Raw genomic sequence first — 22,372 nt, 5'->3', positions numbered from 1 at the left:
AGGCACACATACACATGGAAAGAAATCTTAAAGACGTTTCATTACTTTTCATTTTTACACACCAGTTATGTACATTTTATGTGAAAATAAAGTGGAATTTTTATTTCAGTCATCTGTGGAAAGGTACAAAGTTACTCCCTTCAGAAAGACAAAGGCCAGGTATGCTAGCTCAGGCCTGTAATCTCAGCATTCAGGGGGCTGAAGAAGGGGTGTCCTAGATTTGAGGCTAGCCTGGGTTTCTTTTTTTTTTTTTTTTTCTTTTTTTCAGAGCTGGGGACCGAACCTAGGGCCTTGCGCTCGCTAGGCAAGCGCTCTACCGCTGAGCTAAATCCCCAACCCCTAGCCTGGGTTTCATAGTAGCACCTGACTAGCCTGGGCTAAAGAGAGACCCCATCATGCAAAAGCTCACAGAGTCAAGTGCACTTCAGTAAAAATACTTTAGTAGTTATAGCCAACTTTGACCGCATTGGGAATATTTGTTATCAAACGTTAGGCATGTGAATAGTTTAGATTAATGTGTAGGTATTTATAGTTACCTAATGTTCTGTCTTGGGTCTTGTTTTGGTTTTTGTTTTCAACACAGGATTTCTCTGTGTACCCTTGGGTGTCCTAAAACTCTCTCTAGCCCAGGCTGGCCAGGAACTCAGAGATCTGCCTGCCAGTGCTTCCCCAGTGGTGGGATTAAAGATGTGTACCACCATCCAGCCAGGCTTTAGTTTTTAACACAGTGTTTTACTATGTGGACCAGGCTGGCCTTAAACTCACAGAGATCTGTCTTCCTACCTCTGCCTTTGCCTCTGGAGTACGTACGGTGTGCTGGGATTAATGTTTGCCTCCATGTAGTCTCACACACACACAGAGCACACTGTCGCTGTCTGCAGACACACCAGAAGAGGGCATCAGATCCCATTTCAGATGGTTGTGAGCCACCATGTGGTTGCTGGGAATTGAACTCAGGATTTCTGGAAGAGCAGTCAGTGCTCTTAACCACTGAGCCACCTCTCTAGCCCCCGATAAAATTTTTTTAAAAAAATTTTTTATTAATTTCATACATGCATTCAGTGTTATAATTTGATCAGCTTAATCCCTTCCACATTTTTTGTTTTGAGTTCACTCATTCCAGGTCGTGCTTTCTATATATTCATAGATGTGGGGCTAACCACGGGAGATGTACCTGCTGGAGGTACAACCTTTAACAATCCAGAAGCCATCAGTTGTCAGCTCCTCAGCTGTGGGGTGGGGGTTGTGGTCCTGCTTCCCTTTTGTGCTGGAATGTTGACCCTTACTTTTCTGAAGGTAGACTATTACTAGGTTGTGGGGCTTTTTTGTTTTGATTTAGAGTCTATAGAGTCCTTTCGTTTCTCTGTCTCCTGTGTCCCTACTCGTGAAGATCAAAGCCATAGTCTTCGTGGGTGCTCGGCAAGTACTCTACCCCTGAGCCACATCCCTAGCAGTTTCTCTAACTGGAAGTCATTGGGGTGAAGTATTCATTGCTTTTTGTTTGGATGATGCTGACTACTGACCCCAGCCTTGTGTTTCTAGTCATGTGCTCTGTCTGCTCTGCCACTGACCTAAATCACATGGTTTCTGGAGATAAGCTCCCACCATGTAGTTCAGGCTAGCCTCGAACTTTGAAAACTCTAGTACTTCCCAGATTCTGAGGCTGAAGGAGTGCAAGTTATACCTGGTTTTAAAGTATTAGAGCAGCCATTTACATTTTATGAGAATAAAGTGGGTTTTATTTCAATCACCTGTGAAAATACAGTTACTCTCTTCAAGAAGACAAGGCCAAGTTTGATATTTTCCCCAAGCAGGGGATCTTCATTCTGAGTGATGAGAAAAGTGAAACCCTGATTAGACAAGCTATTGTTGTTGATAGAGCCACTTCCGGCTGTCAGGCCTACAGCAGTGTAGCCCAGGCTCACCCTCAGCGTGCTGGGCAGCAGAGGATGGCATTTCATCCCTGTGTTCCGGGTGCTGAGATTACAGGTGCTCACTGCCACACCCAAGACTGTCACTTTTTCAAAGATGTATTTGTATGAGTGTTTTGCTCAATGTGTGTGTGTGTGTATGTATGGACACCAGGAGCTAGCCTGGTGCCATGATGTCAGAAGAAGGTATTGGATGTCCTGGAACTGGAGTTATGGATGGTTGTGAGCCACCGTGTGGTATTGAGAATTAGGCCTTCTGCAAGAGCAATGACTCTTAAACTCGAAGTCATCTCTCCAGCCACTTGTATATCACATTTTTTCCTGTTAGCTATCTTTCCTTAACACTTAAATGTATATGTGTATTTGGCTGTTATGTGTGTATGGCAGGTGCACATACACATGTGGAAGCTAGAAGACAGCTTATAGGTCTAAGTCATTGTCCATTTTGTCTCTTTTGTGTGTCTTTTATGTGCACGTGCATATAGCATAAGTGGAGGCCAGAGGACACCTTCAGCGACTGTTCCTTCAGAGCCATCTCCCTTTCCGTTTGTTCTTGTTTTGTTGTTGTTTGAGATAGCATCGCATCATAGCCCTAGCTAGCTGGCCTGGAACTCACTATTAGATGAGATAGGTCTTGAGCTCAAAAACATCTGCCTGCCTCTACCTACTGAGTGCTGGGATTACGGCAGAGTGGCCAGGCTCCTTCCCCTTTCCTAAGATGGGTCTCTCACTGGGACTTACATATTATACTAAACTGACTAGTCAGCCAGCCCCAGGGATCCTCCTGCCTCCCCAGGGCTGGAATTACAGGAGCAGGCCACCTGGCTTTTTTATGTGGGCTCAGGGAGCAAACAAACTCAGGTTCCTAAGCTTTCATGGCAAGCACTTTACCAGTTTAGCTCTCAACCCAGCCCCTCTCCCTTTTATTTTTGAGACAGTGTCATGTAGTCAGGCTGGCCTAGAACCTGCTATGCAGTGGAGAGTGATTTTTAACTTCTGATTCTCCTGTTTCTACTTCCTGAGTGGTGGGATTACAGGCATGAGTACATGCCTGGTTATCAACCCAGGACTCTACACAATAGGAAACCACTGTACCAACTCAACTACATTCCCAGGCTACTATTTAAGAGAACAGTCTGTTTTTTGGGATCTTAATCAATCTTGAATTCTCTGCTTCTGTCCCCTAGAATCTGAAATCAAAAACAGGATTCTGCCTCCTAACAGTCTCTGCTTTTGAGTAACCCTTAAGAGTCCTGTGCCTGTCCAAGTTTGTCTGGGAAGCGTTTCCTCGTCCATAGCCAGGCCCAGTACACGAAAGGGAGTAAACTGAAATTGCTCACTTGTAAGCCAGGTCTTTTGAGCAGCTGTTAAAATGTTTGGCAGAGGACTTGCATGGAAGGCTGGGCTGTGTGTGGGGAGGATCATTTGTCATCACAACCCTGTTACTACAGGCAACTCAGCGTCTACTCTGCTGGAGGAGTAGTCTGTCTCAATCAAAAGCGTTGGTAGAAGAGTTTTGTGTTAACTTTTATCATTCCAACAACATAAATAGCGAAATGTTAGTGCCTTTGAAACTGTCAGAAATTTGCATAACACAAAGTAAAGCAGAATAATTTAGAGATACTTTAAAAATTATAATTTGTAGTTTTAAAAATTGGACTTAATTTGCCTCTTCAAGTAGGATGATAAATGCATTTAAGGCCTTCTCAGGGTGGATTCTGGAAATGCCATGTTTCTAATACAGGAGAAATAGATTGTCTCTAGTTACATCTTTCTTAGGAAAGCGATCTGAAATCAGAGGTCCTCACTGCTTCGTCCTATTGTGGTGCAGTCAAGATGAGACATGGCTTTGCAAGGTAAAGCAGAGGGCACTGTTGCTGCTTTCCACCAAACAGCCAGTTTTCTAGGGCTGCTGTATGATGTCATAGAAGAAAAATGAAAAACACGAAAAAACTATTTCAAAATAGACATTTAATGCAATCTTTAGTTCAAAGAAAGATTGATTTTACAGTTTCTGCAGTAGACTACCTGCCAGAATAGGACCAGCCCAGCTTGGTTCTGAAAGTCCCAGTGCGTCCTCCTGATGCACCTTTGTAGGCATCCTAAGGAGCAGTCATTCTTGGAGTGTCGATCACTTCCACAGTTGCCACTTAGCTGGCAGGACAGGCTGAGAAGCCCCCCACCCGAGGGGCTTTTAACCACCAAGGAAATGACTACCTCCTGAGTCTGTTGAGCCCACTTGAATATGTATAAATATATTCAATATATATAATATACACATTATATATATATATATTCACACACAATTATGTGGGGCTTGTGGACCCCCAAGGCCCTCTATGGTTTTTAAGGCTCCAAGTTAAGGAGCCAGTGTGCTAATAATTTTAGCAATATATTTGCCCCAAGGAAACACTGACACAGGTCAGGTGACAGGGTTGCATTAACTATACTGACAAGAACAATTGTTAAATTTACAGTTTTGATTCTCCGATAAGGATTAGTTCTCAGAAACTCCCTGTATTTTCAAAAGCAGACCTACCTAACCTAGGCAGCCGTCCAAACAGCCCAGGGGATTGAGAGTAGCTGCTGTACTGGAAACATGCAGGCTTTATTCATCACCTGAAGACCTCAGCCTGCTCCTGAGCCTGCTTTACTTGGAAAAGGGCACTTCAGATTTCAGTCTGATTCTAATGGGAAGAACAGCGTTTCTTTCTTTTTTTTTTTGGTTCTTTTTTTCCGGAGCTGGGGACCGAACCCAGGGCCTTGCGCTTCCTAGGTAAGCGTTCTACCACTGAGCTAAATCCCCAGCCCCTCTTTCTTTTTTTTTTTTTCTTTCTTTTTTTTTTTTCTTTTTTCTTTTTTTTTTTCTTTTGGAGCTGGGGACCGAACCCAGGGCCTTGTGCTTGCTAGGCAAGCGCTCTACCACTGAGCTAAATCCCCAACCCCTCTTTCTTTTTTTTAAAGTAGAACAAGTACTTAAGTATTGGACAGTGACGCGAAGTCCTTAGATCACTTGGATGTTTGAAGTCCAATCTTCTGTCTCTAACATGTTTTCTCACGAGTTTATCTTGGTTATGGCTTGGTTGTACTAAGAAAGCAAGTTTACCAGGAGCCTTACTTACCTAGGTAGGCAAACAGGAACTGCACTGGAGTGTGGTGGGGTGGTTAGGAGGGAAGCTAGGGTGACTGAAAACTCGACTTGTAGAGATGGAACGAGGCTGAGTTATTTAACAATTGCCAAATCAGGTTTATACTTCTGTTAGCACTCTTGAACAGCCATCAAGGTGCATGTGCTAAGGTGCTGCCTGGAGCCACTTTCTACTCTCAGCATTAGGAAGCAGCACACTTAAGTACTGAAGATAATAACATTGAGTATACTTTACCTGAACTGTATTTTGAAGCATACTAAAGCCCATTGGTGTGGGGGGTGGGGTGGAGGGAACAAACTGAATTTCTTCTAGCCAAGCATTTTTGCAAATAGATAAATTTAACAATTTTGCTACCCCACCTCAAAAGTACAGTCACACAAACCAGCACGATTTTGAATATCTATAAATCACACTGAAACTGTTACATTTACAAACATTAAATTTATTATAACTAGAATGAATGTAATGGTTCTCAGATTTGGCCACCTTATAGCTCCGATTAAGGAGGGGATTTTTTTTTTAAACAGAAAAATGCATTATAACTTGGTCAGATTACCTGCACATTAAGAAACAACATCTAAGGAGGAAAACAAGAAAAGCAACCCTTCAGTTTCACATAATTAAAGAACAGGAGAAAGCACACAAGCAACATCATAGCTAAATTTACCAAACCAAAGCCAGGGCGATTTTCTCTTCTGATTATGTGTCATAAAAAGGTCCGCTGTCTTATATACACATGTATATAATGTTACATTCCAGCACTGTAAAAAGTCCCCTTTGCCCCCTCCCCCCAAACTTTTCAGTCTAGTCGCCGAACTTGGAAGGAGGCGCTCGCTCCTGCTGCCGGTGCAGTTCGTTTTCGGTCAGCAGCTGGCGGTTCTCGGCGCGCAGTCGGTCCAGCTCTAGCTCCAGCTCCCGCACTCGCGCATCGACGCCACCCAACCGCTTGCTTTCCAACCGCAGCCGGTTATTTTCGTCCTCCTTGCGGGAGAGGCACTTCTCCAGCTCCAGGTACTCTTTGATGAGCTCCTGCTTGCTCATGTTCTGCAGGCTCTCGGCGTGGTACCGCTCGTAAGTCTCGGAAAAGTCCCGCTGCAGAAACTCGCTGCCGTCCCCTCCCATGCCATCGCTGCCTCCGTCTTCCTCACCAGCTTCTTCCACGAAATCCTCATCGCTGGTGTCGTCGGATTTGGCGGCTGCCCGCTTAGGGTAAAGGCCGGTTTTGAGATCAGGCTCCTCCTGATCATGGTCATCCATGAGGAACTGCGTGGTGTTATAGGGCGCAACCGGCTGGCCCTTGGCGAACATCTCGGCTCGAACTCGCGAAGCTCGCAGGCTTTGCTTCTCGTCGAACTTTTTCTTCTCCTCCCAAGTCAGCTTGTAATAGGGCTTCCAATGTCGCTTCTTCTTGGAGGGGCGTCTCCGGTGTTTTTTCTTGCCCAGCTGTCTCTGTTGCTGTCCCCATGGCTCCTCTACTCCAGCGACAGGAGCCTCCAGCTTAGTAGCCTCCGAGTCATGACCTGGTTGCACGAGGGACTCTGACATCGGCTCCCCCTCCGCCGAAGGCGAGGCACCGCCAGTGGATAAGTCCTCCCCATTCTGGCCCTTCTCGCCCTTTTCCAAGCAGCTCAATTCTGGACAGGCATTCGTCTGCAATGGGGGCAGCTGGTGCTTCAGGCCCCCGTCTCCCTCCTGCCCTGGACGGCTACCCGACTGCAAGGACGCTCTCGATTGCCACCTACTGTCCTCCTTAGGCACCCGTTCCTCCGCGCTTGGGGGGCGCTCAGAGTTCTGCTCCTCATGGACAACAGCAGCACCTGTACAGTTGCTAGTTTGAGGCTGGTGTTGATGTTCTGACAAGAGTGGCTCAGCCATGGCTCAGTAGAGTCCTCTTCTGGAAGTTTGAGAAATTCTGGCTTACGGGAAAAGGTTTTTCTTTCTTTTCAAGATATGTCCAACAAAGTCCTCTTCGGTCAGTAATTTCTGCAGTGACGCCTTTCGTCCGTCCTGTCAGCAAACTCCAATCGCAACTTGGGAGTCCAGTCAATAAAGGGTTAAGCGCACACAAGCGTGGCCAACTAGTAGGTCCGAGAGGTTCACCGGCAGGCACCGTACTTAATATGCAGAGGGGTGGGCTTCACGCCTCCCCGCCGAGCGCTCCCACGGTCGAGGAGTTGGTGGGCAAGGAGATGAGGTTTAAGTCCAATGGGTTAAACCCAACCCCGAAAGGGTTAAAACTACCCGATGACGCTGCCACGGAGGGGCCGAATCCACAAAGGGTTAAATCCCCTGCCGCAGAGCCCACAAGGGGTTAAAGTCCCAGAGCCGCCGCCTCCCACTTCCACGGGTGTCGCTCCAACCCGAGCTCCCAGTTCCTCAGGCCGGGCCGGAGCCTTAGCCGAGGACAGACAAACTCATCTCCCCTCTGGCTCGATGCTCCGCTCAGTTCTCCTCCGCCTCCTCCTCTTTTCCTCCCTCCTCCCCCTTCAGACAGCTCTTCTTCCGCCTCCTCCTCCGGCTTCCCCTCCCAACCTGATTTCCACCTGCCAACTTCCAACTGCTGTCTCCAAGCCCTCGGCGCCTCTTATATATAGAAGCTTGCAAGCCCCGCCCATGCGCATGCGTAACGGAGTCCCGGTGTGGGGCAGCCGGGAGTCGTAGTTCCCTTCTTTCGGGCCCGCCGTCCTCGCGCGCCGTGCAACGTAGCCAATCATAGAACGCGTAGGGGGCGTCTACCAGGCCGCCTCCTTCCATCGCTTAGCTATCGCTGAAGAAACGTGAGCAGTCATTGGGCAAGAGTTATTCGTCTCTCTGAGGAAGGAAGACCAATCACAGAGGAGATGGGGCGGGTTCTGGGCCATACCATTGTGCATCAGGAATACAAGAAGATTCCATAACCTTTGGGAGCCTAGACAGAATATTTTTATTAAAAGGTGCGTTTAGAAAACTACTGTCGTATTCTGGTCTCAGCGGAAAGGTTCTGATGATCATAAACGGTTTTCAACTTATGAAAAAATGGTCTGTCCCTAAAAAGTAGTCCCTAAAGTGTAAAAGACGATTAAATCCTATAAAGAGAGCTGTTAGTCGTGATTACTGACACTGGATTCTTAAAATTACAATAATGTCTCTGAGGCAAGTGATGGGTTTCTGGAAGAGAAATAAGCGGAAGGATATTGTGGACAAATATTAAAAAAAAAAAAAGACGAAAAGCGCATGAAGAAGTAAACAAATGAAGAATTAAGAAGTGCCGCCTTAAAGGGACAGTGTGATGGCTTGCCGTGCATCAGCCTCAGACTAGGCCTCGGGAGATGAGAGGGCGGGTTCGAGTCCTGAGTGACGTCGGTCCTCAGGCTACCCTGGGGACCCTTAGGTGAGAGCAGCCACCGGGACCAAAAGCTATCTCCGTACTAGAGGTGAAAGCAAAATGGTCATCCGCGGCCGAGCACACTGCCTGAGACCCGATCGAAAGCGCGTGGTGAGGATGAAGGACTCGCCCCGAACCCGGGCTTCTGCCAAAGAAAATGGCCTCCCGGGGTCGACTTGGCCTCTCCGCTTCCGATACCGCGAACCTTTCCCTAGTCAGGATAAGAGAGATTGGGCCAGTTGATGCGAGTCTATGTTGGGGAAGGGTCCAAAAATCAATGCGTTTCTGAAAGAAGGGTGTCGTCCACAGAGATGAGACTGGGGGTTGGGGGGGAGGCTTCAAGAAGGAAGGTAGGAGGCCTTTCCTGAAATGGGTATGTTTGGCCCAGGGCCTAAGGGTACATTGGGGATGAAGTGGGAGGAAGTCTATTCCCCCTTTAAAAGGGATTCACACTCTGTTCCCCCCACTAGAAGGACCCGAAAAACTCTCTTTAATACCCTTGGTGTAATTGCCATTTCTCCCTTTGCCTGAGTACCTAGTGCGCCATTCTTTCTCCTTACATTCCAGCCATAATTGAGTGACATTCTACACATGGAACTATTTGACCACCGCAGCCATGTGAGATAGGGCAGAATTTAGGCTCCATTTTAGATATAAGAAAGCTCTAGGGGTTGAGGATTTAGCTCAGTGGTAGAGCGCTTGCCTAGCAAGCAGAAGGCCTTGGGTTCGGTCCCCAGCTCCGAAAAAAAGAAAAAAGAAAAAAAAGAAAAAAAGAAAGCTCTAAAACTTGGAGAAATAAAGTGGCTTATCCAAGGTCACCTGACAATTAAGAGGCAGTTCTAACTAGAGCAGGTCTTCCTGACATACCATTTTTCTGTCAAAAACACAAAATCCAAGACCTGGAAAGCCAGCTGAGCAGTGAAGAGGACTGGCTGCTCTTGCAGAGGACCTGAGATTGGTACCCCAGCATTCACATGCTGGCTCACCAATTGTCGGTAATGCCAGATCCAGAGGATCGTATAACCTGCATTGACACCAGGCACATATCTGGTACACGCATGCAGGAAAGGAAAAAAAAATCATCAGAAAAAAAATTAAAAACAAAACACAAAATCCTTTCCCCCACCGCCAATAGATTTGTTTTTATTTTCAGTAACTTAAAAGCTTCAGATCATTGCAAACTGTTAGGAATTTGGCAGTCATTTATAAGGACAAAAAAGATAAAAGTCTTCAAGCATCAAGTTGCCAGGGCTGCACAGTGAACCAAAATGGCAATAAAAATCCATGCAGCAACTTGCGATCCAGACTGCTTGGGACTTGGAAGTCTGTGGACCGGTATTATGGGACAGCTGACTTGGATGTAGCAGGAAGCACATTCTTGTTTTGTTTGTGAGGCAAACCCTCAGTATATAGTATAGTCTTGCCTGAAATGCAGATCCTCCTGCCTCAGAGCCATGGGAATAATTAGGTGCACGCCACCTCCCAGATTAAAGGTGTTTTATAAGTAAAAGGATTTAAGAACTTCGGAGTGGGGGCTGGGGATTTAGCTCAGTGGTAGAGCGCTTACCCAGGAAGCGCAAGGCCCTGGGTTCGGTCCCCAGCTCCAAAAAAAAAAAAAAAAAAAAGAACTTCGGAGTGTTGGGTGGGACAGCAATGGTAGTGTGAGACTGTCTCCGGGGGGAATCAAGTAAGAATGCCCCCCAGGGGACATGCAGATGTTTTTTAAATGACCATTCTAGCTTGTTTTCCATGCACTGCCAGAAACCTGGTCTGCCTGAAAAGCCTGCCTTTCCTCATTCATCACTTAGGACACACCAGGAGACCAAGAACAAAGATGGAAACGGGCACAGGTATGGGAGAAGATGGCTCCACGTTAAGAGCCCTTGTTCTTGTAGGGGATCCAGGCTACGTTCCCAACATCCACGTGGCAGTTCACAACTGTAATCCCAGTTCCTAAGGATCTTCTGACCTCCACCAGCACCGGACATGGGTACAGAGTCATATATGCTCGTATACATAATATATATATATATTTTTTTTTTCCTTTTCTTTTTTTCGGAGCTGGGGACCAAACCCAGGGCCTTGCGCTTGCTAGGCAAGCGCTCTACCACTGAGCTAAATCCCCAACCCCCATAAAATATATATTAAATGCCTTTTTTTTTTTAAGAAAAGAGTTTTCGAAAAGGGGTCTTTGCAGACAACTTGACTGCAAGAGTCAAAATGTCCACACTCCAGTAAGGCCTCATTGCTAACAGGAGGGGGGACTTGCTCACCAAGGTCGTAGAATTCCTCAACTTCTGTGTTCTGAGTCCTAGCTCCTTGCCAAGTATTTTCTACCCTCCAAGCACTGTTAAACTGTTCAACTGCCTTATGGTGCAGAAACCGTTCCTGTTGCACAAACAAGTCAATCCAGACTCAGAACAGCTAATCTTTTAGTCCACACTTGCCGAGCCAGCATGTGAGTTGTGAAGCCGACTTTACTTTTCCCTGGGCCCTGGCTCCCGCCCGCTGCCCAGCTGAAGTCTGCCGACATCACAGATTTCCCTTCTTCAGCCTTTTTGCTTGTGACACTGTGAAGCTACAGAACCGGTGTAGTGAGTGGTGTCTGTCCTTAGGGCTGTCCTCCCCGCTGTTAAAGTCCCGAAGGTTGCCTGAAGACCGTCAAACCTGGGGAAGTGATCTGTCTCACAGGGTGTTAGGGAACTCCGACGAATGAGTCTAAGGATTCCCGGTGCTGTCTCCTTTCCCTAAGAACACGGAAGATCCCGGGGGCTCAGGTGGGAGCAGCTACCAATAACTCGCCCGCCATGGCTCTGGGCACTAGTAGGTGCTGGAGTGGGCAGTTTAAAGCTGAATACAGGCTAGTTAGTGGCTAGAGCCAGATAGGCCCAGCAGGATCTGCACAGATTATCCTTTGGGAGGCCAAGGCCCCCTAGGCAGTTAGCCAAGATCCCAAGGCCAAACAGTTTAAGAGGTCTGCGCAGGCACTAGGTCCACCACAATTAGGGGTCCAAGTAACGCGGAACCCTGCCCCCACCCCTCAGGATAGAGGTTCAAAGTGGGCAGGCTCTGGCTTCCTAGAAATCTTTAGGAAGGACGGCGATCACTATAGGGCGTAACAACCAAGACTTAAGGGCTTGGGAAGAGGCAAAGGCATTTGGAACCTAGCACTGGGTACCCCAATCCTAAGTGCAGAGTTAGGTCAGCAGTCCTCCCTTTGGGGCGGGGCCGACCAACGCCCCGATTCCCTGTGAGAACTCCGGGCTTCCAAGCCCCGGGGCGTCCCTTAGGGCGCTCTCCGACCCCAGTCAGAGGTCTGCTTTCTCTGAACTCCTTTAGGGAGGAGGGAAGATATTCCTTATAAGGAAGCCGTAGTCTCCGTAGGGGAGTTGAGGAGGGAGTGGGACCAGACTTGTGACTGGTGCAACCCTCCCGCTTCCCGCTCTTTCCAAGGTTCCCAGGCGGCAGACTGAGGTTTTCTTTTGTTTAATGAAGTGTTCAATTGCACGTGAATCTTCAGTGAAGTCCTGAGAGCGATGTGTACTTGTGCGTGTGTTCAGGGCATCCCAGCCCCCAGCCTATACACTCCTCCCATTCCTCCCCACTCCAGAGGGCTCCGGCATTTCCTGTAACCAACCTTCCAGCCAATCAGTCTTCAGGCCAGGTCCAAGTCCCAACTTGCCCAAGAGTTGAGCCTCGGCAGGGAGCCGAGTCTGCGGGAGCAAAGTCAGGTGACCCGGAGGGTGGGGCCGGCTCACTGCCAACCCCAAAGTTAGAATGTGCACCGTGACTGCTTTGGGAACTCGGGGCGTAGGTGTGAGCTGCAGGGATAGATGGGTCTTGTGGGAGCCCCCATTAAAGAAGGGAGTGCCAGGGTGAACGAGCATGGGAGGGGAATTTCAAAAAGTTGTTTTCCTAAACCTAGGGAGGCTCAGGGCACAGCAGGACCTTCGGTCTTCTCAGTTGCTAGAGAGACCCGGTCCTTGAATCACCTCCTCTGGGTCCGAAACTGTCGGAAGAGCCACTGGACAACGAAGGGCCACAGGATAAAGAAGAGCAGCGTGGGAGTCGAGAGCCCTAGGGGCCAAGGCCGAGTCCTGGGCGACCTCTGCTGCCAAGAGGGAAGGAGTCAGAACCCAGCTCAGGCGCAGTGTGTCCCAGTAGCCTGCTTCCAGACTCGTGGGGCCTGGTCTCCCTGAGACTGGGAAGGACCTATCCTACATCTGCTCCACTAGCCTGAAGGGCACCCCGCAATTCTCTCTCACACACACAGTTCAATCCCACGTGATAGAAGTTGTAGGAAGACACTAACTTCCAAGCCAGCTCCTCCAGGCTGCAAAGGAGGCACCCCGCTAGTAGAACTAAAGACCCTGTATTCTAAAACACACACCACATATTTCAAACAAGGATGGGGTACTCTGGTGTATCTAAATATCTATACTAGAAGGAGCCAGGACTCCTGGGAGGACTAACTGATTTTGGGGTTGGGGCAGGGAAGGTGAGGGAATGTCACACATCTTGTACTAAAAGTCAAGGAGCCCCTAAAGATGAACTAAGGGTGTGAGAACGGGTTTTTGGCTTGGAAAGAGCTCCAAAGTTATGACAGTGTAGTATCAAAAAAAAAAAAAAAAAAAAAAAAAAAAAAAGGCGCACTATGAATATGCTTGCTTGAGTTCAGTTCCAGTCCTTACAGAAAGGAGAGCACCAGCGCCACAGTTTTCCTCTGACTTCCACCTTCCACTGTAAACTCCACTGAATGAGCCAACAACCTCAAGGCCAGCACTGCTCAGACATGGCGCACAGATATACATATAAACAAAACACCCCCGCCCATGAAATAAACATTAAAGACAAATAGAAGGACAGAGTAGGGGCTGGAGAGATGGCTCAGGGGTTAAGAGCACTGGCTGCTCTTCCAGAGGTCCTGAGTTCAGTTCCCAGCACCTACATGGTGGCTCACAACCATCTGTAATGGGATCTGATGCCCTCTTCTGGTGTGTAGGTGACAGCGTGCTCACATACATAAAGTAAATTTTTAATATAATAAAATAAAAAGGACAGTATATGGCCCTGTGATAGGGTACTTGCCTAGCATGTGAGGTGCTGGGGTTTAATTCTCAGAACCACAAAAAAAAAAAAAAGATTACAGATGGTTAAAATGATGGACCTTTAAAATTTATAAGTCTGTGATGATTAAAAAAAAAAAACAAAAAACTAGATATTATACCATCGAGGATGTTTTCCAGTCCATTCCTTACTTTAAAAAATGAATTAGTGGGGCTGGGGATTTAGCTCAGCGGTAGAGTGCTTGTCTAGCGAGCGCAAGGCCCTGGGTTCGGTCCCCAGCTCCGGGAAAAAAAAAAATGAATTAGTGCTGGGAAAGAGGGATCAATGGTTTAGAGCACGAGTTGCTCTTGTAGAGGGGCCCAGTGTGATTCCCAGCACCCATAACTCCGGTTCCAGGGGCTCTGACACTCTCTTCTGAACTGCACAGGCACCACATACCTGCATGCAGGCAAAATACTCAGACATAAAACAAATCTTTTTTTTTTTCTTTTTTTTTTTTTCCGGAGCTGGAGACCAAACCCAGGGCCTTGCGCTTGCTAGGCAAGCGCTCTACCACTGAGCTAAATCCCCAACCCCAAAACAAATAAATCTTAAATAATTAAATAACTACGGCTAGGGAAGCAGCTCCAGTTCAGCGGTGGAGCACCTCCCAGCGTGTCCATCCCAGCACTGTAAAAAATAAAGTCGGGCATGGCAGCCCTGGCCTGTAACCCCAGCACTCAGGAAACTGAGGCAGGACGGTTGTGGGTTAATTCCAAGGCTAACCTGGCATACATAGCAGGACCCTGTCTCAAAAACATAAAAAGACTCTGTCTCGAGGAGGAGGAGGAGGAGGAAGAGGAGGAGGAAGAGGAGGAGGAAGAGGAGGAGGAGGAGGAGGAGGAGGAGGAGGAGGAGGAGGAGGAGAAACTATCCTTTTTCTGTGAGCAACTTTGTATCTGGAAAACCCTACAGAAAACAAAATGTTAACCTGTTGGAGGAAAAAGAATTAAAAAAATCAACTGATTTCACTAACTCACAGTCCAGGCAACGACAATCAGTTGTTGCCAAACACCTTATGGCACAGTAGATGAATCGGACATTCCCTGGCTTCAAGAGGAAAAGTTGACATCATAGAGTTGGGGCCATATTGTCACCCTTGCATCCAGGCCAGAAGTACACTCACTAGTGGTAGAAGGCCAGATGCCACCTGTCCCGAGTGTCCTGGCATTACGAACCTCACTCTGACAAGATTTGTTGGTATTTCTCTGTAAAGCAACAGCAGCTTTGTGTGTGTGTGTGTGTGTGTGTGTGTGTATGCGTGTATGTGCATGTGTGTATGTGCATGTGTGTGTGAGTGTGCGGGGTGTGTGTGTAGGGGGTGTGTGTGTGGCCTGGGGCCTCTGGATGAATAGGAAGCATTTTTAACAGCCGATCCGTCTTTGCAGCCTCTGGGGTTCTGTTTTTATTTTATTGTGACAGGGTCTTACTTTGTAGCTCAGCTGGCCTGGGAACTCACAGCAAAACTCCTGTCTCAGTCTCCTAAGTGCTGGGATTACAAGTATAAACTACACTGAGTGGCAAAGGGAAGGAGGAAGAAGCAAGGCAGATCTTCACAAGTTCAAGACCAGCCTGGTCTACATAGTGAGTTCCAGACCAGCCAGAGTTACACAATGAGACAAACAAACAAACAAACAACAAAACACCTTGGGCTGGATAGATGACTCAGGTAAGAGCACTTGCTGCTTTTGCAGAGGACCTGAAACTCAATGTGGCAGCTCACAACTGTCTTGATTCTGGTTCCAGGGGACCCAATACCTACCTCTTCTGACTTCTGAGGACGCCAGGTACATATGTGGTGCACATACACACATGTGAGCAACACACACACACACACACACACACACACACACACACACAGTCCAGATAAATAAAACACTAAAACCAAACACAAGTGTAAGCTGCTGATGGAGCCTTGGCCAGTGTGTTCACCCTCCTTTCACAGGGAAACACAAGACACAAGGAAGTCAACCACGATTAGACCCTCAAAGGTAGGGCATTCTACATGTTCCTACTCAGACTAATCCAGGCTGAGGGAGAAGTTAGAGGCACAGCCGGATGCCCTGTGTTTGACGCCTGCCTCCCAGCACAGCCAACAACAGCAATAAAGATGGTGAATTAGTGTGTGACCCCAGACTGGATAACAGCCGCTGGAAAAGGGAGTTCCAGAACAACTAGGACAATCTGAAATTGGGTTGCCTATGTAATGATATTAATTAATTGTAATAAAATGTATTCAGAGTGGAATGTAAGAATTAGCATTATGGGGGTTGGGGATTTAGCTCAGTGGTAGAGCGCTTGCCTAGGAAGCGCAAGGCCCTGGGTTCGGTCCCCAGCTCCGAAAAAAAAGAACCCCAAAAAAAAAAAAAAGAATTAGCATTATGATGCTTACAATTTAGTCGTTTTTTTTATTTTTGGCTAGCCTGGGACTCACTATGTAGCTTAGGCTAGCCTCAAATATCATGGTTCCTCCTGCCTCTGTGTCCAGAGTGCTAGGGTTATAGTATGCTGTTAACAATCTTTTTTTTCCCACGTGGGAGAGGTTTATTGTTGGGGAAGGGAGACAAAGGAGGGGGGAACAGAGAGAAAAAGAAGGGGCAAAGGTCAGGAAGGGTCTGCTTTTTTTTAGGCTCAATGATCTTAAAAATGTTTAAAATCTGTGAGATGGGTCTGCAAGAAACAGTGCTTGCAGCCAAGCCTGGTGACCCAAGTTTTAATGTCAGGGACTCATGTGTCAGAAGGAGACACACAATTGCCCTGTGACTTCTACACATGTGTGTGCATGCACATGTACACACACGTACACACACTCGAGAGTGCACGCACACACACACACACACCACCACCACCACCACCACCACCACCCTTCCCCCTATTATAGCCAGGACTGATGTCACTGGCCAGCAATTTCAGTTACTTGGTAATGCTAGGTTTAAACTCCCCACCCTCCTTTTGGTGGTGTCAGAGATCGAACCAAGAGCCCTGTGCTTCTGGGGAAATGCCCTATTGCTGAGATATACCCCGGAGTCTAAGCCCAGATATTTTATAATCTATGAAACATTATAATTTCAAGTGGGCGACTTAGTAAGACCTTGTCTCAAACAGAAAAGCGGGCTGACGACACAGCTCAGTGGACAACAGCATCCTTCCTTCTGTACTCAGGAATCCCTAGTGTGGGGGTGGGTTGGGGGTGGGGGTGGGAGTGGGAGTAGGGAATCTTTTGCATTTCAAGTGGGTAAAAGGTAAAATGGGGGAGGGGAGAGAATGCTCTGGGGGGAAAGGAGGCAGTGTTGAAATCCTTGTCACCAGGGCTCAGATCCACCATACCCAGTGGGTTAAAGGCTCACACTAGAGATCCCCAAATAGAGCAACGAGGCCCATTCCTGTTTGAACCACTCCAGACTTCTCTCTAGGGTGGGAACCAGCAGACTTGGGGCCGTATGCGCTCCATCCCTTGCTGTTTCGCCATCACAGCGCTATCAAGAGAGCCCATTTGACCAGACCGCTGGGTCCTGGGCACCACAAAAGCAGTTCAGTAAAAGTCGCCCAGGTTTGTGTGGCCCCTGGTAAGCTAAATTCTCAGACCTCTGTTTCCTCTTCTGTGAAAGGGAAATACGCCAGATGTGGTGGTGAGCACGTGTAATCTCAGCACTTGGGAGACTGGGACGAGAAGATTATAGATTTCTAGCCTTTGTCTTGTCACAAACAAACAGACAAAAGCCTGTAGGCCGCATGGTCATTGTGGATTGGGAGGGGGAAAAAGGAAGGTGGGAGGGATGGAGAGAGTGATGAGGGAGGGGGGAGGGGAGTATTAGCAAATCAGTAGCAAGGCAAGAAACTGGTCTGGATTAAGAACCATATAGGTGGGCAGGCAGAGTGGGTAATCTGGGATTGTCACCCTTCCCTAGTAAGCCTTCCCACACTCCCCCTAGGGGGCAAACACTCCCTCCCACTGGATGGTTTTAATCTCAACACTCAGAGGCAAGAGGATCTCTGAGTTCAAGGCCAGCCTGGTCTACCAAGGAAGCTCCAGGCCAGCCCAAGCTACACAGAAAAACCTTGTCTTGAAAAGGAGAAAAAAAATAAAGTAATCAATTAAAAATAGAGGTCCCATCATTCTCAGCACAGAGCAGTGGACAGTTGGGAGTCACGCCATGGGGCCAAAACCAAAACCAGCTGGATGAGGAAGCAAGAGTAGGCTTCTGAGGTAATTAATCTTCTCCAATCCTGCCATGAAGACGGGACTGACTCACCTGCTCAAGTGGCTGGGGCTTGCTCTCCAGGATCTGTAGCCTCCTGTGAACGTCCTTCATGCTTTCCTGCATGGCCTGGACTGTCCCCACCAGCCATCTGTCCAACTCCTGGGGGCCCATCAGGCTGCCTCCAAACCCCTCTGTGGAGCATAGAGACACAGGGAAAGGGACTCAGGAGACAAGTTGCAGGAGTTGGAACAGTTCCAGAGAAGGGCAAGAAAGCCAGAGTCCTGCCCCGCAGGGGGGCCTTTACCAGGTCCACCACAGGACCAAGTAAGCAGCTGCTCAAATGTGGCCAATGATTCGCTCTGTGACTCTGGGCGAATCATTCACTGCTCTGGGACTTGTGTAAAGATGTTGTCTTCCTCACACCCTGTCTGCTCAGAAGAACTATTTAGGAAAATACCCCTTCAGTGATTCCGCACACGGCAAATTCTAGACAAGAACAAGGCATACAGAATTCACCGTCTTCCTCTGAGAATTCCAAATGGCAGGCAGAGAGAAAGAACAACCTCCCCGCACCGTACACCTGTGTGTACAAGCTGCCTTTGCTGAGGGTCCAGAGGCCAGCAACCTCCGGGAGAGCCAGGACTGGGGTTTGGCTGCTGGGCAGCCCTCCCATGCTGCTTGCCTGGGGCCCCATTGGACTTGTACCTTTGCCCTAACCAGAGAGAGCAGGGAAAACAGCTTAGGGTACCAAGACCATGGTCAGGGTAGAAAGCTCACTTTTCTCACCGGGGGACTCGGGGCTGCTCCTGGTGGTGAGCTCTCTGCCAGCGGCTTCCTTCTGCTCTGCCCAAACCCTCTGAGCAGAGTCCCCGGTCCCAGTGTGGAGGTGGGGCAACTCGGATTCAGCAGGAACAGGGGACAAGACAGGCACTCTCACCAACTCTGGCTCTAGCTGCTCCACGGAGTCACAGAAAACCTCCAGGTCCAAGTCTCTTGGTAGCCGGGACTCTAAAAGAGGGAGAAGGAAAGAAAGGCTCATAGGAAGGACAGCTGCTCAGGGGTGGGGGTCCTGTTCTTGGGAGGAGGAGGGGAGAGTGGGCCCCTGAGTACCAAGCCCTTCCTTAAGAGACCCAGGGTTCTTCCACAATAGGTACGGTGGGGCCAAGAAACGAGACCCTGCAAACAGAGTCTCAGAGCTTCCCCTTGGCCTCTGAGAGCACGAGAAGTCTCAGTGTCCCTGCGCATGCGCTAGGGAGAAGACAACGTGGCATCCAGCGTCTCCTCTCCTGAAAGTGTTCCTTCCCGGTCTAGGAATGGGCCTGTATTCCTCTTGCTCAGCAACAAACCTGGACTTGGAGGTGCTGGCTCCTTGGGGGGATGAGAAGGCTCTGGAGCAGCCTGAACGTCTCTATTCACCGCTGGCTCTTGCCAACCTGTCAAGACACAGCGCTCAAACTCAAAGGTGGGGCCGGGAAGAGGCCGGTATCTTCCAGGGAGAGCGAGTCCCTTGTCCCCATTAGTCATGCCTACCGGCTGATAACTAGCCCAACAGGAGCACCAAGTGAGGCCCTCGCAGAAACCACACCTAGAGTTCTCTGCTCCTACAGCCCCACAGCTAAACAAGCACCCAACAGCCTAGATACGAGACAGTTCACTATGTTTTCAGGGCTCCCACACTGGAGATCTGACCTGTGACCCTTCTCAAGAAGGTTTCTGGCGGCCTCGGCATGTCCGGGATCACCTGGTACAGGGGCTCGAAATAACCAAACATATCCTCTGCCACCTCGCCCAGGGGCACTGTGTCGATCACCTGTGCAGGAAGGGTTCTAATGGGGTAGGCTGGCCCCCTCCCATTACCACTCACAACCCTCCTCTCCAGTCTCTTCCGGAGAAGCAGATGGCATAGGTCCCCTGATGCACCTCTCTAGGTGCCCATCACCATACACATCCACCACGGATCAGTCAGGATCAGACAGGATCGGGGGTAAAGGCCACAGAGAAGTGATTTCCAAAAAGATATCAATGGACAGGAAGCAAGCATGGAAGTCCATCCCTGGAAGACTGAGGGGCAAGCCACCCTTAGAGGCAGAGCACCAGAGCCCGCACTACCTTCTGTGCCACCAGCTTCATCTCCGTGATGTAGGCGGACATGGCTTCCTCCCTGCTCATCTTCCCCAGGCTGTTCCAGGCATCCCTAGGAAGCAGAGGGCTGTAAGAAATCTGGGTGTCAGCTGAGGCATTTTTACCCTGCAGGAGGGGAGCTCACCACTTGTAACGTCCAATGGGGTCCCAGAACCCAGGTCGGGGGACCAGGCAGGGCCCCGCGGTAGCCTGCTTGTAGTAGCTGTAGAATCGCAGCATCTCTTCATAGGAGGGGCGGTAAGAGCCTGAGCAGAGGGTTGGGAAGGGGAGGGTACCTCATCAGCCCCAGTTCAAGGGTGGAGGCTGCTCCTTGGAAGGGGTAAAGGTGGCTCCGGATCTCACCCGTAGCATCTAAGACAGGAAGCAGAAGGAACCCCACCACAGCCTAGGGAGGAACTTGTCTGTAAGCATGTGCAGGGTTCAGGCCCAGTTCTATCTCGGGGGTCGGAGCCCAACCATCCTGAACCCTACAGGCTCACCATTCTTAGGCAGGTTCTGAATGACGCTGACTGCTGCCTGGAACTGTTTTTGACAGTCGGGCTCTTCCTTCTCGGTGCCCATGCTGCTCCAAGCTCTGGAGCCCTACTCTGGAGCAACTCTGCAAGAGAGAGTGTCAGTGTAACCAGGCCTCTTGGACCACGGTAGCATCCTAAATCACTGGTCCAGTTCCCAGAGAGGCAAACTAAGTCCTAAGACCTGATCGCTCCCCTAGGAGGCCAGAAGTTGAGCTGAGAAGGCTCCTTCTCCTACCTCAAGGCAGCGTCAATGGGGCCGGGGTGGCGAGAATCACCAGCTTGGCCATGAGTGGGAGGAGAAGCAGGTGGCAAGGGTCTCAGAGCCACCACAAACGTCCCCAGATGCACCTCTCTAGGTGCCCATTTCCAATTCCTGAACGGGCGAATCAGCGAGCGAGGAGGAGTCAGGATGGGACAAACAGCTTTCCACCCTGGCTCCCCGCGCCACGGCCTCTCACTCACCCCGGGCGTCCACTGCCAGGACACCAGGGTCCTCTTCTCACCACTCACCAGTAGCTTCCGATTGACCTCTTGGTCCAGAGGGGCAGCGATAGGGCGGGATGCAAAGCTAGGAGAAAAGCCAATGAGAGGCACCGTTTCTATTTGTCTTTTATACCCTAACCAGTCAGGAAGGCTCTTTCAAGATTATGCAAATAGTTCTATCCTGCCTCGCCCAGTCAGGCGGGGCTAATTTATCGGTCGCTCTCCGCACCGCGCCACAGCCCGAGGTGGGCTGCAGCGCCTCCCGGTGGACACACTGATGGTTGCGGGGGTCCTCGCGCCCCCTGGTGGAAACGCACGGGAGTGGGTCGATGGATGCGGGCCCCGCCTGTCCGAGGCACTTCGACTCAGCTCTTGGAAGACGTCTACGCTGGCAATAGAGGCGAGTCCTGGAGCCCGGCGTTCCGCAGAAAGGACACTGAAGCTAAGTCTTGGAAAAAGTAAGAGTAAGCCAGAAAAATAACAAAAAAGAACATTCCTGGAAGGAATCAAGAGATCAAGCTGAGGCGAAGGTTTGACAAATAGTAAGAAAATTCAAGATTGCAGTGGTGACCGGGACTTAAGCTAATATGAAGAATTTACAGGACTTGAATAGATGAGAACTGAATACAGCGGGACAAGCTGATGGCGATTCTAAGATCCGAAAATCGCTACTTTTAGAGTGAAAGCCTGGCTGGCTGTCGGTCGCAGCCAAGTGACAATGTACCACCAGCTCGCTGCCTCTATCCGAAGCTAGTGCTTGAAAGCCACATGGGCAGCCTACCCTTCGCATTCACAAGGGTACATCTAACACTACACGGGCATCCGTACAAGGAGGTTTTCCATGGGTGACGTCATCAACACCTTGGCAGAGTGTTGTGCAGATCCCTTGACCAAGGATGGAGTGTGGCTCTGGGGTACCAAGAGGTTCTCGGAACCCCAGAACCAGCTTCTGGAACTCTAAACTTAGTCTCATTTTAGTCCTCAGATCGATCAGCTACAAGACGTCCACCTTGGAGGACTGGCTATTGGCCCGGAGCGGGAGGTTAATTCATGACGTCACTGCCCAAGCCTCCCGCCCCCATCCCGGCGCAGTTCTGCTCCAGAATTCTATGGGTTTCCCCCGCACCAGGACCCTGTTGCCCGGGACGATCCCCTATAAGACCTGCCCCCTGTCTGGCTCCCGAAGGGACCCGGATAAGGTGGATGGACTAGGGCTAGGAGTTGTAACGCGTCAGAATTCCCAGAAAAAAGTGTCTGCGCCGGAGGACAATCCTATCCCTCCGGGGTATTCAATCCCCTCCAAGAGGGACTCTGGCCACTGGAGAGGAGATTCGGGGACCTCTGGGGAAATGGAAAGACCGACTCACTAGCAGGGGCGAACGCGTAGACACCAGGGCGCACAGGTCCAGGCCTGGGGTCCCGCAGGCGCCTCGCACCGCCCTAGTTCAGCCTCGCTCCGCCCACCTCCACCTAACCCCTC

At 49.5% G+C, this 22,372-nt stretch overlaps 2 protein-coding genes across 16 annotated transcripts; both read right to left on the bottom strand.

Annotated features, from left to right (window-relative positions):
• Nucleotides 1-5,501: 5,501 nt before the first annotated feature.
• Hexim1 (HEXIM P-TEFb complex subunit 1) lies at nt 5,502-7,614 on the bottom strand. Its single transcript, NM_001025136.1, has one exon. The coding sequence runs from the start codon at nt 6,953-6,955 to the stop codon at nt 5,885-5,887; it is 1,071 nt and encodes a 356-aa protein (NP_001020307.1). The 5' UTR covers nt 6,956-7,614; the 3' UTR covers nt 5,502-5,884.
• Nucleotides 7,615-11,914: 4,300 nt separating this feature from the next.
• On the bottom strand, nt 11,915-22,357 carry Acbd4 (acyl-CoA binding domain containing 4). Of its 15 annotated transcripts, none has more exons than XM_008768287.4 (11): nt 22,260-22,357; nt 20,872-20,977; nt 20,645-20,782; nt 20,374-20,492; nt 20,019-20,139; nt 19,862-19,946; nt 19,442-19,562; nt 19,099-19,185; nt 18,530-18,760; nt 17,804-17,943; nt 11,915-12,555 (listed from the first exon to the last, which is right to left on the bottom strand). In XM_008768287.4, exons 4-11 carry the CDS (start codon nt 20,453-20,455, stop codon nt 12,433-12,435), a joined length of 990 nt encoding a protein of 329 aa, XP_008766509.1. In that variant the 5' UTR covers nt 20,456-20,492; nt 20,645-20,782; nt 20,872-20,977; nt 22,260-22,357; the 3' UTR covers nt 11,915-12,432. The 15 variants fall into 15 exon arrangements, with proteins under 15 accessions (XP_008766509.1, XP_006247570.1, XP_006247572.1 ...); XM_006247508.5 differs by having other exon boundaries at nt 11,915-12,552; XM_006247510.5 differs by having other exon boundaries at nt 18,539-18,760.
• Nucleotides 22,358-22,372: the final 15 nt, after the last annotated feature.

The sequence above is a fragment of the Rattus norvegicus genome, chromosome 10 (assembly GCF_036323735.1).
Source record: "Rattus norvegicus strain BN/NHsdMcwi chromosome 10, GRCr8, whole genome shotgun sequence".
Classification (NCBI taxonomy): domain Eukaryota; kingdom Metazoa; phylum Chordata; class Mammalia; order Rodentia; family Muridae; genus Rattus; species Rattus norvegicus.
This window is presented reverse-complemented; position numbering and strand designations above follow the sequence as displayed.

Bases quoted from the DNA above. Each gene is read 5' to 3' on its own strand.
- Acbd4 (XM_008768287.4), bottom strand. From the start codon at position 20,455: ATGGGCACCGAGAAGGAAGAGCCCGACTGTCAAAAACAGTTCCAGGCA. The intron at 20,140-20,373 runs GTGAGCCTGTAG...CCCTCTGCTCAG, and splicing joins TCAGAACCTGCCTAAGAATG to GCTCTTACCGCCCCTCCTAT. The intron at 19,563-19,861 runs GTAGTGCGGGCT...CTTCCTGCACAG, and splicing joins TGAAGCTGGTGGCACAGAAG to GTGATCGACACAGTGCCCCT.
- Hexim1 (NM_001025136.1), bottom strand. From the start codon at position 6,955: ATGGCTGAGCCACTCTTGTCAGAACATCAACACCAGCCTCAAACTAGC.